The sequence below is a fragment of the Thermothelomyces heterothallicus genome, assembly GCF_042370625.1.
Source record: "Thermothelomyces heterothallicus CBS 202.75 unplaced genomic scaffold P884_scaffold_22, whole genome shotgun sequence".
Lineage (NCBI taxonomy): Eukaryota > Fungi > Ascomycota > Sordariomycetes > Sordariales > Chaetomiaceae > Thermothelomyces > Thermothelomyces heterothallicus.
The window spans coordinates 229177-246143 of NW_027192583.1; the positions used below are offsets into that span (position 1 = coordinate 229177).

At 58.0% G+C, this 16967-nt stretch overlaps 5 protein-coding genes across 5 annotated transcripts; 3 read left to right on the forward strand and 2 right to left on the reverse strand.

Annotated features, from left to right (window-relative positions):
• Positions 1 to 1549: 1549 nt before the first annotated feature.
• On the forward strand, positions 1550 to 2433 carry P884DRAFT_301855 (uncharacterized protein; the record flags this gene model as incomplete). The annotated part of the gene is made up of 2 exons (XM_069444894.1): positions 1550 to 1643; positions 1814 to 2433. The coding sequence occupies 2 exons, from the start codon at positions 1550 to 1552 to the stop codon at positions 2431 to 2433; spliced, it is 714 nt and encodes a 237-aa protein (XP_069295344.1).
• A 1470-nt stretch (positions 2434 to 3903) lies between these two features.
• On the reverse strand, positions 3904 to 6279 carry P884DRAFT_271728 (Endonuclease/exonuclease/phosphatase; the record flags this gene model as incomplete). Its single annotated transcript, XM_069442461.1, has 2 exons — positions 3904 to 5111; positions 5202 to 6279. 2 exons carry the CDS (start codon positions 6277 to 6279, stop codon positions 3904 to 3906), a joined length of 2286 nt encoding a protein of 761 aa, XP_069295345.1.
• A 3437-nt stretch (positions 6280 to 9716) lies between these two features.
• On the forward strand, positions 9717 to 11924 carry P884DRAFT_206872 (uncharacterized protein; the record flags this gene model as incomplete). The annotated part of the gene is made up of 1 exon (XM_069438749.1): positions 9717 to 11924. The coding sequence occupies one exon, from the start codon at positions 9717 to 9719 to the stop codon at positions 11922 to 11924; it is 2208 nt and encodes a 735-aa protein (XP_069295346.1).
• A 259-nt stretch (positions 11925 to 12183) lies between these two features.
• On the reverse strand, positions 12184 to 13010 carry P884DRAFT_262729 (uncharacterized protein). The gene is made up of 4 exons (XM_069441687.1): positions 12850 to 13010; positions 12572 to 12715; positions 12432 to 12444; positions 12184 to 12292 (listed from the first exon to the last, which is right to left on the reverse strand). Exons 1-4 carry the CDS (start codon positions 12902 to 12904, stop codon positions 12241 to 12243), a joined length of 264 nt encoding a protein of 87 aa, XP_069295347.1. The 5' UTR covers positions 12905 to 13010; the 3' UTR covers positions 12184 to 12240.
• A 337-nt stretch (positions 13011 to 13347) lies between these two features.
• P884DRAFT_60432 (thioesterase-like superfamily-domain-containing protein) lies at positions 13348 to 14906 on the forward strand. Its single transcript, XM_069445982.1, has 3 exons — positions 13348 to 13956; positions 14070 to 14240; positions 14375 to 14906. The coding sequence occupies exons 1-3, from the start codon at positions 13570 to 13572 to the stop codon at positions 14735 to 14737; spliced, it is 921 nt and encodes a 306-aa protein (XP_069295348.1). The 5' UTR covers positions 13348 to 13569; the 3' UTR covers positions 14738 to 14906.
• Positions 14907 to 16967: the final 2061 nt, after the last annotated feature.

A 16967-nucleotide genomic window follows, 5' to 3' on the forward strand; every position in this document is an offset into this window, starting at 1 on the left:
TTTGTTATTGGAGTATTGACATCTTTGGTTCACTGCTGTATGGTGCCTGTCTTTTGTCTTTTTTTTTGGCTTGTCAGATGTCCTTTCCCTCCCCTAACAATGACGGATCTAATCCGGTTCCATCTCGGAATCGGAGATACGCTACATGACGGATCTGCTTGGGGAGCAAGCACCAGACTCAAGACAGCCCTCGCGGCACAGGTTTATATTTTCTTTTGTTTCTGTTGCAGGAAAAATCTGCGTTTGGAATACGCACGACCCGGGGATGATAGTCAGCAACGGCGAGCAGGTGTTTCGGCAATGTTAATGGTGGACGTTTGGGAGGCTTAGGTCATTTGTGAAGCAATATCGTCGAGAGCTGGTTCTGGGTGGGCATGTCAGCAAGCATAGCAGAGCGAGCGGAGTCTGTCATGAGTGGATAACTGGATAGCTTTTCTATCGTGTCATAAGCAAGTCCCGTTATGGGTGATGTATCAATAGATTCTTTGGGCAGGTACCGGCACTTCTCCGTCAAAGGCTCGTCAACGTTTCTTGTTGCTTGTCAAGAGTAAAAAAAAAAAAAGTTAAAGTTAAAATGTAGGAGAGTACAAAAGAGAAGGAAGGGCTCATCCAGCCTTCGGCCTTTTTTACTAGTCAACATGTACGGAATATAACCCGCATCCTCCTGGAAACTTGTTCGGTTGAACATCCATTTAGATCCTACCGTAAACAGAGCAACTGGTCGGAGCTGCAACGGGTTGTGTTGCCGACCAACCTTCAACACTGACACGGGAAGCAAGACAAGGAACACACCGGTCCCGCGTGTGACAGGCAATCGGGCAACAGCTGACGGCAAAAATGTATGGTGCATGTGTCACAGTCGAGCTGGGCGAGTGAACGGCCCCGTAGATAGGGTTGGACAACAGCGGAAGCACGTGGAAAGACCGGCTTTCCCCAATCCAAGGTCCATCCAGAATGTTGCTCGAGAGGGTAGAGAGGTTCACTGTTGCTCGTCTGTCAACCGACGTCCCGATCCATACGGCTAGCTGTCTTCATTTCTGCGTCGAGACACAATCCGCCTGGGCTGACTGCAGATAACTCTACATAGTCCGAGCATTAGAGCTTGGGCATGTCATCAAGATGATTGCATGTTTCAGGTTTCAGGATTCCTGCAGGTGCGTCATGCTCGCACGTCTACGCAACCATTTCTCAAGCGAGCCTCGGACAGGGGAAAGGGGTTCAACACCCAGCATAAAACGAAAAAAAAAAAAAAAAAAAAAGAAAGGAAAAAAATAGTGTAAGTGTCTTTGTGATCCCGAGGGATGGGAAGCACGACGCATGCCATTTCTGAGGCACTTCCAGCCGGACAATACGAAGTCTTTCCTCCCAACGCATGCAGAGGAGAACCTAGAAGGAAGGCATCGTCGTCATCGTCATCATCGCCGTCATCGTCGTCATCGTCTCGAGACATTTATATTGTCCTTCATCCCCCCCGCGGCCTTGAACAACTTCCTCGCAGACCGGCCTGCTTTTGAATTCGTTTCGTTCATTCCCTCGTGCCACACCCAACATGGACTCCACAACGCCCATTCCCGTAGCAATCTTTGGCAAGGACCCTAAGCTTGCGAGGGCAGTCTGTGAGAAGCTGCTCCCAGACTTTGATAGTACGTACTACTCTGTACCTACCCTTTCACCCTTTTTTGTTTCTCTCCCCAATTCTTCCCTCCTCTCCTTCTGCTGCTCCCCATCCCTCCCCGTCCTCCTGCTGCTCCCAATCGGGCATCCCTCGTCTCCTCGGGGCTAACCCGACGCGCTTCCGTAAAATACCAAACAGCGGTCCACGTATGCCTGGACCTACCCTCCGCCCTGGCCGAGCTGCCCGCCCTCTTCTCGCCCTCGGGCCAGCCGCCGCCCGCTCCCGCCTCGGGGCTCGGCACCAACGCGTACACGCTGGACCCGGCCAAGCGCCGCGCCAAGGTGCCCAGGGCCGTCTTCTTTGGCGGCAAGTTCACCGACGACGAGTACGACGCCGTCGTCGACGCCGTCCAGAAGGCCGCCGCCGCCGCCACCGCCACTACCTCCACCACCACCACTAACACCAGCGGCGGCGGCTACGACGACGACGACGCAGACCCGGCCGGGTTCAGACAGCAACCGGTACGGGGCGGCACCAGCAGCACCAGCAGCACCAGCACCAGCAGCGACAGGAGCACCGGGAGCAATGACCACCACCACCACCACCACCACCACCAGCAGGTGCAGCAGCAGGTGCACTTCATCAAGGTGCAGAAGCGCGATGTGCTCGCGGCCGGCGCGCTGGGGCCCAACCCGGACGTCATCTGCAAGGTCTTCCGCAAGAAGATGGCGGCCGCGCTGGACCGGGAACGGGACCGGGACCGGGACCGGGCCCGGCCCGACCAGCGGCGGCGACTGCGGCGGCGGCGGCTGTCCTGATCGCCCCCTCCCCCCCCCCCCCCCCCGGCGGGCCGATGAGGTCCCCGGCTGCTAGCAGGTGGCGATGGTGGTAAGGAGAGCAACAGCCGGCAGAAGCAGCAGAAGCAGCAGCAGCAGCCGGAGGGGGGAAGTGGTGGAGCTGGTAGTCGTCGTCTTACGTCCTCGTCATCCCTGGAGTGGCAGGAGCAGTGACAAGTAAAACAAGGTGGGCCGGCGGAGAGCGTGGATTGTCCCTTTCCCCCGTTTGCTGTCTGCTGCCGCTGCCGAGGTCGCTGGCACTACGTTGTCTGGGGTTGGACCGGGGGGGTGGGGGTGGGGGACGGACTCGGATCTCGTGGTTTAGGAGGCGGTAGGGGAGGAGGAAAAACGACGAAGACGATGACGGAATGAAGGATGCACGGCCAAAAGCTGGTACGAGAGGAGTTCGGCAGTGGTTTTGAGGCGGCGCAGGGAGTCACGGGGCACTCGCTGGAGAGGACGAGGTCGAAAAGAGGGGGAAAGAACGGGAGTTATGGGGCGCGATAAATATTTGGCGTCGGGAGCATCTCGAACATCTAATGTCCCACTTGGGCATCTTTGCGGTCTCGGAGTGAAAGTAACAATGCGATACGGGTTTGAAACGGCTTCAGGAGAGAAGACCGAGCCGGGGGGGGGGGAATGTGAAAGGGGCCTTAGCTCAATATGGTCTGTCCTGAGGGCGACGGGGTGGTGTATAGAGCCTATTAAGCGATCAAACAAGGCCGTTCTTTCACGGGCTTTCGGACGCTTGAGTTTCGGCCGGCTCCAGGCGGCCCGGCCCTGCGTGTTGTTGCCGACGGCCCCGGTGCGGGATACCCCGCGGCTCCACTCGGTGCGTTCTCCCTCCCAGTGCGTGCGTGCCTGCGACCCAACAGACCGGACCCAGATGAACGATGCTGCTGAAGCCCATCAGTGCAACCGCCACTCTACCGTCACGCTGAAACTTGACGCAGAGAGAGCTTTGCCCAAGGAGGCACCCAGCATGGCAAGGCCAGATAAAGAAACAACAACAACAACAACAACAACAACAACAACCACCAACCAAGAAGAAGAAACGGAACAGAACACAACACAAGACACGTGAGAACGACCAAACACAACGGTGAATATATTCCTACATGACCTTTCAAAACCCACGCCAACATTGCACCTTTCCGTTTCCCTCTGCCGAACCAGCATTCCCCCGGCCCGCCCCCGCAACTGACACCCCTCAGTCAACCCGGAAGAAACCAGACCAACCAATGTGCCGTGGACACGCCCCTTTGTCAGCATACCGATGCCACCAGCCAAAACCAAACGCTCAAGCCAAGCCAAGCCAAAACCGATCATGAGACCTCTGGGGACACGGGAAAGACGAGAGGATGACGGTTCGAAAAATAAAAAATAAAGAATGGGCAGCGTTCGAGCTTCTTTTGGGCGGGGGAGAAGGGGTGGAAGGAGGAGATCGGGGGATCAACCCTTCCGATCGTTGCTCGATGACCCGAAATCCGGCTCTTGCACCATCTTCTTGTCCTTCCGCGCCTTGATGACCAGCTCGGCCATGATCTGGATGTGATCCGCGGGGAAGTGGTAGTTCGGAAACCCTGGCACGCGCTTCAGATGATCACGATCCGGGGGGCCCAGCAGGCTGACCACCTCGAGCGTGTTGGTCGAGTACCAGATGTAGTCGATCACCTCGGCGAACCCGGGGACGTAGTTGGTGAAGGTCAGCTCGTCGGGAGTGCCGTTCAGGTGGACGTACGCCGAACGCATGCTGAAGGGATGCTCGACACCGTCGCGCGTGAAGCTGCCGTACTGGTGGTCGCCAAAGTCGGCGTGGTTGGGAGGGACGCGACCCTTGGAGAGGAGCTCGTAGACGCTGCTGTTGTAGGTCGAGTTGTAGTCGCCGCACACGAGCAGGGGAATGTCCGTGTTGTTGCGGTACTCTTGCGAAGGGGCAGGCTCGGGCACGTCGGCGCGTTCCTCGCCTTCCTCCGGCGGCAGCTGAATCATCTTCTTGTCTTTGAGCGCAGGCCACCGGGCGTATTTCTCGGCCAGCTTCGTGATGTTCTCCATCATGATGGCTGTCTGCACCAGCTTGACATCGGGCAGCGTCGGTTCCCAGGCCAGGTGGGTGTTTGCGACGATCAGGCGCGCCCCCGTCTGCCTGCTCTCGAAGAAGCAAATCAGACCGATGTTGTCCTTGGGCATGACCCGGTTGAAGATGTCGTGCTGGTTCTTCATGTCCGGCCGGTTGATGGCAATGTTTGCGTAGTCGAGAAGCTGCTTGTCGAGGAGGATCCACTTGCTGGCCTTGTAGAATACCGCGCACCCGTCGACCGACTGCGCGTCTTTCTCGGACATGGTTTTCGCCTTGGGCCTCGGCCAGTGCACCCCCTTGTATCCGTCCTGTGCCAGTTCCGGGCTGAAGAAGTCACGGAAGACGTCGGTGGCGATCTCCTGGAGGCACAGGATGTCTGCCTCTCTCTCGTGTAGTTCCTGGATGATCCTCTCTTTCCGGTAGTCCCAGGAGAGCGCAGCCGGGGGTGTGTAGCCGTAAAGAGTAGGCGTGGCGAACTTGTCACAGAGGATATTCCACGTGAGGATCTTGATCCGTTCGAGGTTCGGCGACACGTCTTCTTGGATAATAATCGGCTTTCTCTCGGCAGGCGGAATGGGCACTGTGCGACTCGACATGTCAATGACTGACGAACCTCCGACTGACACGGCGCGTACGGGTGGGGGGGGGGGGGCCGATCTGCTTTGCTTACCTGGAGCCTTGAGAAGGAGCTTGTTGACCAAGCTCTTTGTGTCCCCTCCCATGATCTCCTGCTTAAGGGACGGATCGAGGGGGTTCCCTTCGATGCCGAGCATATCCAACAGGTAGAGTGACCCGAACTCGGAGGGCAGATCGCGGATCTGGTTGTTGAACAGGTAGAGCGACTTGAGGTTGGTGCACATGCCAATCTCGGGGGGCAGCTCGGAGATGAGGTTGTTGGAGGCGTCGAGGTGCCGCAGGTGCCGGAGCCTGCCGATCTCAGCTGGAAGATACGTCAACCGGTTGGACGCGATGTAGAGCTCCTGCAAGAACTCGTAGGCGAACAGGGGCGGAGCAAGGACGCGCAGGCCCTGGCCGCTCATGTCGAGGTTATACCAATCCTGCCGTTTGTTCGTCTTCTCCAGGCTCCACGGTCTTCTCCTATCGTCCTCGCCGTCCCCCGAGGGGCCCGAATCGCCGGCCGTCAGGGACGTGCCACCAATGCCTCTGTTCTCGGCAGCCTTAAGCCTCGCATAGAAGTGGGGCTGGTGTTGCTCCGTCATGGTGGCGTGCGCCCGTTCGGCCTCTTTGTGCAACCGCAGCTGCTCCGCCCAGTGCTCGGTGATTTGCTGTGTCTGGCCCGCCCGGGAGGAGGACGTGTGGCCGTTCTGCAGGTTGCTCGCGGAGAAGGGACTGGCGTTCGGCAAGACACCGCTGGAGAAGGCCGAGTGGCCCATGATGGCGGCGCCGCCATGGTCTTGCTGGATGGCCTGGTGGTGCTGCGCATGGGTCTGGTGCGGATGGCCCGACTGCTGCTGAAAGTTGTACAGCATGGGCATGGCCTGCTGACGGCCCGGCGCGCCATTGATACGGGAGTTGTGCCCCTGCTGGTGATTCTGGCCGTACATGCCGCGCGTATCCTGGCTCGCGGAGCCGCGGGTCGGTTTGGATTGCGGTGACGACTGGGCGGCGGCGAGATGTGAGAGGAGGGAGTTCAGAAAGAGGCCGTTGGCAATCTGATCGCTAGAGACGCCGGTGGTGGAGAGCGGGTTCGTGTAGGCGTGCAGCAGGTGGCGGTGACCATCTGCCATCTACGGGAAAGGCTGCGCCTGGCGTGGAGGCGGAGAATTTGTGAGAGAGGCCTGGAGAGCGTCGTGGGTACGGGGGCGCAGCGGGTTCAGAGCGTGGAGAAGCAGGATTCGCATGGGGCACGACAAGGTGTTCGTCGGGCATGGATGCAGTGTGCTGATCGTCTTGCCGCGGCGGGTGACGGGGTGAAGGTGGCTAGCTCAGAGGGCCATCCACCAGCACGTCGAAGATGCGCACAGCAGACAAGGCAACGCAGGATTCCGCTATGTTATGGATCGAAGGGTCGTCGGTCGGCCCGCGGGGGAGTCTTGCGACGGGCGCGCGCACACACACACACACTTGCTGTTGGGAGATGCAAGAATGCTCGCAGACGAGGCTGTGTTGTTGTATTATTTTGCGCTTCGTTCTGCTCTCGAGAATGCGACCGGATCACGAATCTGTGTGAGAGAGGGCAGCTCCGTGTCAGCGCATGACTGTGAAACTTGGGGAGTGGTCACTGGCGACTGGTGACTGGTGACTTGGCGATGATGGTTGGAAGTCGGGGTGGGAGAAGGGGGGGTGCTGAGACGAAGGTGGACCCCGGGCCTCTGGCGCCGGTTGAGAGAAGCGCGGCAAAACCTGCAGTCGCTGAGGTGCAAGGCCCGCGATACCTGCCACTTACGTATGGCAAATTGAAGGCGCAGAGACCTCTTGATGGCAATAGTTCAGAGCCGGCCAATGAATACTTTACTGGAAAAAGATAAAAGGTTCTGCGGAATGCAAATGCGTGGGCTGCTGCGTGGTGGATAAGTCGGGTGCGTCAATGCCCCATCGAGCGCCGCCTCCAGGTCCAGGTGGTTACTGACTTTACCTAATATGATCACGTGATCCTTCCCTCCCCGGCCTCGCCTTGGCACCTTACACCACGCAGTACGGAGGTAATAGTACGGATTATTAGTTCGTTACTTGGTATTACGCAGTACCTCTCTGCGGTGCTGCAGCCTGCCTTGACCGTGATTCGTGCGCCAGCACACAGCTCGGACCGCTGGTGGCTTGCCCACTAACTCAAAGGCATTCAGGGCAGGGTCAAGCATATCTTGCTTACTCTGGCCGTGCCTACTACGAAATAAGCAATAGCTTGACCGGGGATGCATCGCAATACACTAGTGGAGGGCTGCGACTCTGGATTGTTGTTTCCCGGAAACCCACTTGCAAAAATCACAGTTCCTCTGGCCTTCTGCGCGTTTGAGACCTTTCTTATTGTCCTGACTCGGAACCTAGGGCAACTTGCAGTATAGACGGAAAAATAAACAGGTAATGACGGGAGTTTCTTTTCCCGGTATGAAACAGGCTGGCTTGGCCGATGCGTTGCGGCTGTTGAACAAAACCGTTACTTGTGCGAATGTAGCCAAGGTCGCTCGTTTCATGAAATCCTACCCAAGGTATCCGGAACTTAAGGTCGCGAACATACACACACATGTATGTATAGACCATTCTAGAACTGTAGGATGGACTGCTGCTAGTACTTCGAATGCACAAGGGTTCGAAGTACAACTCGCATCGTTTTTGGGAATGTCGCCGACAGTATCGACGGCTGGTCCGACACTCTGCGCTCCCAAAAAGGTCAGCTCAATGCCTGTTCAAGCCATGACCTCGCCGCTTCGAGGCATGTGCCCAAGCTCATGAAGCCAATGAGGTTGTCGGATCGCGTCTCCCCAGGCGTCTCGGAGCCGGGGAACGACTGGCCCGGGCACCGAGCAGGGGAAAGAACCAGGCACTGGCCGCTCGCATCAGCCAATCTGCGCGGGGGAATGAGGATGCGGGGAAGCACGAATGTGCGTTCCTCAGCACATTTTTACTCCACACACCACTTGCGCCGCAGAGGATGGCCAGGGCCGGCCAGAGCCGGCCAGGCGTGCCCGGGATCGTTGGAGAGCTGGGGGAAGCTAACAGAGACCATCATGGGGTCCCTCGCCCGTTACGAGCAAAGGTCCGCCGTATGGCAGGGAAGAAGACGAATAAAAAGAGGCCGTGCATTCCGAGTCTATAATTCATCGAGTTATGGCTAAAGTCCCTTAGGGACCTAAATGCTGGTGCGCCCACCGCATCTGGCGCTCCGGACACTTCCTGGATCTTTTCGTTCCCAGAGCAAAAACTGCTCAGTTGAGGACTGCAAGGTGCTGCGGGTCTTCCTCTCGTTGTTCCTGTCGTTTCGGGATCTCGCCCGCTGCTCCAGAAAAATAACACGCGATCGCCGCCACCCGTCCCCGGGCCGTCGTGAGGTCTTTCTTGCTTCGGACCGTCACGGCCGCTTGAGCCCCACCCTGGAAGAGAGCCGGGTTCGCGTTCCAAGTCCCTCCTCCGCTTTTGCCTGTCTTCGAGCTCTGGTAAGTAGGGAGGGCTACGGAGCGAAAAGCCGAACTTGTGGGTTACGGCGTCGAGCTGTGAGCCCACATGTTCTATAAAGCTTGCGACGTGTGCCAGCTGCGTACCATGCGCCACAACCTCTTGCGACAACATTCGAACTGTTTGCGAGCTTCGGGGAGACTGCCGAATCGGCCATGACGGTGCCTTTCGAGGAATGCGAGACTTGAAGCAGCAGCACTTACACGCGGGACAACTCTTCCAAATCGGACGACCGACCACCCCCACCACGGGATCGCTGCGACAGCTAACCCAGGGCCCAGCAAACAAAAAGCACAGGCACGGACAGCACAAACACCATCCCACATTGCATTCCGACCAGGGCGCTCGCCGCTCTTCCCAATCCTACAATACACTAATTGCTCAGAGGCCTGGACAGGCTTAGCTATCACCTCAACGGCAGGCAACCAGCCGCAACTGGGGCTGAAGGGGGAGCCACTGCGGGTCGAATCGAGTGCCGGGGAAACGTTAGATGACAGGGGAAACGACGGCTCGGCCAGCAACACCAACCCAAGCTAGCTCACCGGTCGAAAGGCAGGGGCACGAAACCGGCCCGAACGCGGAAGGCTTCTAGAAAGGGGCGGTGTCCAAGTCGGCAACCCCGGCTTCCCTCATTGATCGGCTCGAACGTGCGTACAGCTTTCGCGGCGAGTTCTCGAAGCGCAGCCGGGAATCCTTGAGTTATCCTGCGGCAGCACCGCTGAATCTGGGAAGGTCTGACGTCAAAGCGGTTGATTGCTAATTTCCCCGTCCTTTTTCTTTTACCGGCGGCGGAACCTTTTTTTTTTAACTGGTCGTTTCGGAGTGTGATTGTGACGAAGACTTTGCGGGAGATTTCAGCGGGTTTAGGGGCCAGCACCCACTGGACCTGCAGCACCCGACGCACCGGAACTCGTGCCGCGGGCAGCCCGGGCGGGGCGCCTAGTTTACCCCCCGTCGCGGCCGCAGCAACCCCCCTGGTAGGTACCTAAGGTGGTAGGTAGTGGTATTTGGGAGAAAAGAAAAACCCGCTTGGGAGGCCTGGAGGGGAGAAAATATGGAGTATCTCTCAGGATACGCAGCCGCCAAGGCCCCTTACCTCACTTATGAAATCGAGGGCTCGCCGCGATCGCGCAAAAAGCCCACCCGCTCCAACTCGACGGCTGCGCCGGTGACACAGAAGCGATCGCGCACCATTTCGGGCCAAACGCACGCCAGGACAAACAGTGCGAGCACGAGCAGCAGCGGCGGGCGCATTGAGCACCACGCACCACCGCCGAACAGCGCAGGGTGGCTGCAGCAGGCACCGGCCGGCGCCGACGTCAGCGGAAGCCGAGACGAGTCAGCAGGCACCGCAGTGGCGTCGAGCCTGCCAGACCGTGCGGATTCGGCCGCCGAGCAGCATCGTGACCACCGCCACAAGAACCACTACTATCCCCCGACGGCGCGCCGCAATTCGAACCGGGACCACGGCCACGGCCACGACCACGACCACGACCACGAGCGCGACCGCGGCCGCGACCATTGGATGTCGTCGTCGCACAAATACTTCCAGGACAAGCAGCTGCCGGCGACGCCCCGACTCAACATCAACATCGCGTCAGACGCCAGCGCCAGACTCTTGGGCACCGGCAGCAACTCGGAACCCGCCACGGCCGCCCATAGTGTCGGCAATCCCGGCGCGGTCGTTGCCGCCGTCACCTTCCCCGACCGTCGCACGCAGCACGGGGCCATGCTCTCGGCATACCCGGACGGGTCAGGTAGGATGCCCGTCCCCGGCGGCGGTGGCGGCACCCGGGCCGAGAGCATATCCAGCGTCTCGGGCGCCACCACCACGAGCAGCCGCACGGTGCACTCTACCGAGCACACGTCCGAGTCGGCCCATCAACACCGCCCCTTCGTCGTCCGCAACGGGCGCACATACCTCGCCGACCCCACCCTACCATACCCCTTACCGGTCGACCTGGAGGAGCTGCACCGGCAGAGCCTCAAGACGATGCTCCTCATGCAGCTGTTCGGCCGGCCAATATGCTCGCCCGCGTTCGCCAACAAGCCGCCGCCGCGGATCCTCGAGGTGGGCTGCGGGAGTGGCTTCTGGAGCATGATGTGCTACAAGCACTACGAGGCGCGGGGCCAGCACAAGGACGTTTCCTTTACCGGCATCGACATCGTACCGCTGCCACCCAACGCGTCTCCGAGCGACGGCGCTGCCGACCTGCGGCCGGACAAGTCCATGAATTGGCGCTTCGTGCAGCACGATCTGCGCAAGGTGCCCCTTCCCTTCCCCGACGCCAGCTTCGACCTCATCATGGTCAAGGATATGGCGCTCACGACCCCAATGTCGATGCAACAAACCCTCATCGAGGAATACATCCGCCTCCTCACCCCCGGCGGGACCATCGAGATCTGGGAGACCGACAACATGATCCGCATGCTCCGCCCCCATGTGCCCGATTGCACCACTACCTCGGGGCCGACCGAATGCAGCTGTGCTGACGGCGACAGTCACGCCTCGCCCATGACCACCACCAGCACCACCACCACCACCACCACTACTACTACTACTACCACCGCGGCGGCGGCGGCGGACGCCCCGGACGGCGGCGACGGGACCGTCTCGAACGACAACGACGGTAGCAACACCACCACCGCAACCAAGGACAAGGAGACCGAGATTGGCGGCGCCTACATCATGACCGCCAACACGCCGCTGTCGACCCCGCTCAACAGCTTCCTCGTCGAGTACAACATGTGGGCCTCGCGCGCCCTCGAGGCCCGCGCGCTCTGCGCCATGCCCTGCACCGTCATGGGCCCGCTGCTGATCCAGGAGGCCGAGATGCTGACGGGCGTCGGCTCCCGCCGGCTCGCCGTGCCGCTCTCCGAGATCCGGTGGGAGCGCGAGGGGGTCGGCGGCGTCGTGACCAAAGACGGCAAGAGCTACATCGAGACCAAGGCCGTCCGGCGCGTCGGCGATGACAACAACGGCGGCGGCGGCGGCGGCACGTCCGGCCCGGGCAGGGACAGCGGCGGCTGTCGGACGCATAGGGGCCTGGACCCGGCGGCCGCGGCGCTCAGGAGGACGGCGCTCGTGACGGTCGTGCAGATGATCCAGGGCCTGGAGCCCATGCTGCGCGAGGCCAGCGGCAAGAACCAGGACGAGTGGGACCTGTGGGTGGGTAAGATGATGAACGACCTGGTGAGGGAGAACGGGACGAGCTGGGGCGAGTGCCTGGAGGTGGGCGCGTGGTGGGCGAGAAAGAGGTGAATATGGTCTCTTCTCACATTCTCTCTCTCTCTCTGCCTCTGACCGCTGCATGGAGCGAAATGCACGCAGCTTGGGGAGGAGGAGTAGGAGGAGGAGAGAGTGGGTTGCTGGCTCATCGGCTCCAATACGAGGACAGGGAGGTGGAAAAGAGTGATATAGGGAAAGTCTGCATGTATGTACGGAGTATGCATATGTATGTACATACGGTCTGTGAATGTGTTGGTTCAAGGGTGCTTGGTTTTACTATCTTAGGTAGCTGTTTTTTTATCTAGGAAGGGCCGGAATCCACAACAAATTTTCTTTTTTTTTCCTCGTCCTATGCTCCATCGTATCGTTTCCGCAAGGTTCTGTATCGTTTGAGGTAGTAGCTGCGCGCGATTGGGTCAGTAGAGTAGCAGGAACTAGGTGCTCTGGCGCCCAGCATAGTACTGCATGTTCGCGCGACAAAGAGGGCATTTATGTACAGTACAGTACAGTACAGTACAGTACAGTACAGGTGACACTTACAGTGCCTCGATCTCTGAGTTAGAACGAGCAGAGTCAGCACGATGCAGTTGATGCGCCCGCCTTGCATACCATTGTTGGGGTGCGTTCGTTTTATCTCCCCAGAACCAGGGGGCTATCCAGGGCAATGTGGAAAACGTTACCTTTCCTCACAAATTCGGCCCGCGCGATGCCCTCTCGGATCTCTTTTTCGTCCGTCAGGTGCGCCTTGGCCATGAAGGCTCGGTGCAGCCGCGGCCGAAAGAAATCGTAGCCTTGGGGATAATCGCGACCAAGGTACAGAAGCTCTGTATGGAGGCGTGGTGTAAGCCATCAAGACTTATCTCAGGAGAAGCAGGATTTGGTCCATTCCATGACACCAAGTCTCTTTTCCTGTAGAAGTGTGTGCTCGATGAATGGGGGGCTGGCAAGGATGACTTGCGCTTGTAGATGGCGATGACCTGTCTCCTCAGCTCGGGATTTGGAACCGTGGTCATCGTGGTGGGATTATCTCTTCTTTCATCACTCGGAATGCTTGCTTGCGGCCTGTATGTACATACGTAATTATAAAATGCAAAGTAGTTGGAAGTTACGGATGGTTTGTTAACGAGACCTGGCTAACCGCGCTGACGACATGTGCAGGCCCACTTTGCCTTTTTCAGCTGGTTAACCGTGCAGGTGCAAATAGCTCTGCGAGTCCTGCGGATTGTGCGTCGTTCCTTCTCCTTCAGTGGTATTTCCCTATCCGTCTCGGTTCAATTTTCTCGAGTCTTCGGTTGGCCGTTCAACTCTAAACTTGCCGCTTTGCGAGGATTCCAATTGGAATATGGGTACGGTGACGGGTGACGTGACGCGGCTGGCATCGGCCGGACAGAGGAGCCCTCCCCACTCGTTTCATCCCTCGCTCGCCGCCCTGCCGAGAGGCCGAGCCGATGGCGACGGAGCTGGAGCCTTGGGCGGAATTGGTTTAACTTGCCGAGAGTGGCTGGACAACAGGACGAGGTTGCCTTCCTTGCGCACCCCGAGACAGAAAGTCGAAAGCCGTGTGTCATTACGACCTGCATCAGCTTACAAGACAATATTGATCAGACCAAAGTCAATTGACTCGGCAGGTAGCCCGCAGCAACTGCATCGTACTGTACATGCGCGGTAGTCAACTGCAATGCCCGCCCGTCTCCCGTCCGTCCGCACGGGCGTGAGACTCTCCGGCAGCGCATTCCGGCGCGCACCTTCTGCGTCTGCATACGCATCCGCACCATCCCGACTCTGCCTGCACCGCCGACCATACTCGGCCGCCGCCAGCAGCTCACAAGCTCCCGAGTCTGAGGTACCACCGCCCCCGCCGAGATGGATCAGCGACCTACCGGCGCGCATCGGCAAGTGCCTCGCCTTTGGCTGCAACGCCCGGCAGGTCTCGCAGGCGGCGGGCGTTCTGCGCACGATAGCGACCGAGTGGAAGGAGCTGCTGGCCGCGAGCGAGGGGTTCCTCACAGGCGGACGTCGCGGCCTGGAATCGAGGGAGATCGCCTGGGGCGAGATGGATAGCTTTGTAGGTCCTACCCGTTTTTCATCCGACTCATCAGACATCGCGATAGGGAGACCCGGGGCTGGGTAATTGCTTGACTGAGACAGGGGACCGCTAAATATGCATGTTGTCACAAGGCACACGTCAATAATGTCAACTATTACCGCTACGCCGAGTCGGCGCGCGTGAATTGGATCACCAACTTTGCCGTGCATGTTGATCCGAAGCATCGCAAGCAGTGGCGCGAGCTCATGACTCCCATTTCCACGGGGCTGATCATGCGTAGCTTGAAGGCCGATTTCAAGTTTGTACGTTCCAGAGCCTCAACTTCACCCCGTTTCCCTTACCTCATCCCCCACGTTTCCCCTCCCCCCCCCTTTTTTTTTTCCCCCACTCAAGGGTTTCTCCTCGGTTTTCCTGAGCTAACAGGTACCCTCCCCAGCCCATGGTCTACCCGGACAAGATCTCAGTTTACCACAAGTTACGGAAAAGGCCGGAGTCAGACCCGGCCCCAAGCTCCTTCTACCTTGACTGCGTCGTCCTCTCACACCGGCACAGGCGGATCTCTTGCCGTTTGGAGGAGGACATTGTCATTTACGACTACAGAAAGGGTGGCAAGACGAGCATGCCTCAATTCATGTTAGACATGTTTGAGGAGACGTGGAAGCTGCAAGAGGAGACCAAGGCGCAGGCTCGGCTGCGGATATCCAGGCTTCACGAAGAGGTTGAGCAGCTAGAGCGCGAGACATGGGACAGGCCGGATGCCGTCGAGGACATGGGCAGCTCCGTAGGAGGGAGCAAGTGACGGGCTCCACAACACTTGGGTTCCTGTGCGGATAGATGGGGTGTACCGATACAGTAAAGCGAGCCTTTTCAGCCTCGTGTCCTCTTTCGAGTCCGAGTTGGCTAAAAAAAAGGCATGCTTCGGTAGTTAGTCCTGTGGCCCCTCTAACGACTACATCCAACGATATACCAGAAAGAGCTCCCGAAGTTTGTGCCGGCTTAGCCGGCCCGGGGCGCACAACAAAAGGTTGACGTTTTCGGAACAGAACGGGGTGTCGGCGTCAGTGTCGGTGTTGGCGAACCACGTGCTCTACATTGGGCTCTCCGCTGAGCCTCACCCTCAGCTGCCGGGAATGGAAAATGAGTCGAGGTATCTGGCAGGACTGTGTTAGGTACACGAATGTAAGGTCTCGCACGCAGCGGACGCCTCGAAAATCGTCTCTGGCAGTGCTGTTTCAGAGACTCGATCACGGAATCATGGAGTGGTGTGGTGATAGTTTTGAGTTAAGGTTGAGAAAGCTCTTAATCCGCGAGGCTGACCGAGACATTTGGCAGTTTGACGTAGGGATACACCTACGTTTTGGAGCAGGCAATCCGCTCGCCAGAAACCGGTGGACAGCTCCTCAAGTACTGCATACCAAGTGCTAATCACGAGAGTACTATCCGTAAAGCATGCAATGAGTCCCCCTCATGTAGCGGTGTATACATTTATACAAGCAGCAATGTCCGGCTGCCCGGACCTCCACAGCCCCGAGTCCGGCACAGAGTACAGAGCAGTAAAACGAGAAACACTGGTCACACAACAAGGAAGCAGTTATTGGTTACTGTGTTTCCGTTCTCTTCTTCCCCTTTCTATAGTCTGCCTCTGCTCACGTTCACCTCCTCGCTACCGTCTTGTTTCCTTCCCAAGGATCCCCAAGTTGAGAGTTGAGCGTACCTAATAGAATCCGATGTGATCTATGCTGGGACGTTGGGGGTATGTAAACCGTACTTTGTACTGTACGGACAACTGTGTCACCTACCTACCAATGCGACCCACCTACAAACGGCGAGCCCAATCAAATTCCGAAAAGCAAATTCGGGTGCCGGCTGCACGCGAAGCTTGGCCGAGGGATCGCCAAACATTCTTGCCCGTCACCTTAACTACGCAGCGTAGTAACGTACTGTATACAGTCCGATGTACTTGCGGGATTTGCCGATATTGGCCAGAGTGCGGTCGCTTATTCTGTTTCTCCGGTGTCGCTCTGGAAGGCCAACGAAAATACACTCAAGTTTGCTGGATATGCAGACCCAGTCAATTGTACGGATTACAATGAGTGCCATGGGCTCCCAGTCTCCCTCAGAGACAGACAATAGTTACCCCGCGCTTCAACGGATGGTCATCATCGCTTCCAGGGCTGGTGGGCCAAGACATTGGCCGGACCAATCCCGCGCAATCGGTTTTGAACAAATGCCGAAGATCAACGTCTGCCGCCGCCCGGGTGCATGCCTTTCAATCCATGCGCCTGACACTTTAACTCCCTCCTCCATCCACATAACGTTATCTGAGACCCTCATTGATGAGGGGTTGCGATAATGCGGTTGGCCAATTAACTGTGACAGCATCTGCACAACAGCAATCCGGTGCGTTTGCTCTTCTTCTTGCAAGTACCACACTAGCCTCAACCCTGGCTTGAAAACGAACACACACATTGACTGCCACCGGGTTCCGTCGCGAGAAGGTCTGACCCTGGTCGGGTTTGAAAGGTCGCCTTTTTGTTGCCCTCAGACGGTATCGTGAGCGTTACAGGGCGGCTCTGTGAACACAAAGTCAAAAAAAAAAGAACGTCGCACTTGGTCTGGCATCTGGTGCTGGCTGGCTGATATCAAGCAGCGATCGACGTGCCCAAATGCAGAGTCGCTCCCCCGCATCCCCAGCATGCAATGCCCTTCGTTTGTGCTGTTGTGCTGTTGTGTCTCGTTCGGTATGTACCGACACACATGCAGTTCCCTGCGTTGGAGATTGATTCTACCACCTGCATGATGTTCAGTGTTGGCGAAAGGACCTGTGAGATTGCATGTCCACAACCTGGTTTTTCGCGATGGGGCTTTCATTGGGTAATGGTTACCACCTTCGCTCTTTTTTTTGTGATGTACTGTGTAGAAGGCTTCTGGGGCGGCAAAGTTTCGTCGCTTTCCTTGGTGTTCCGTACACTAGCGCTAGGCCGATGTCTTCGATCCACGGCTTTCGCGAACCGGAAATTTGAATTGTG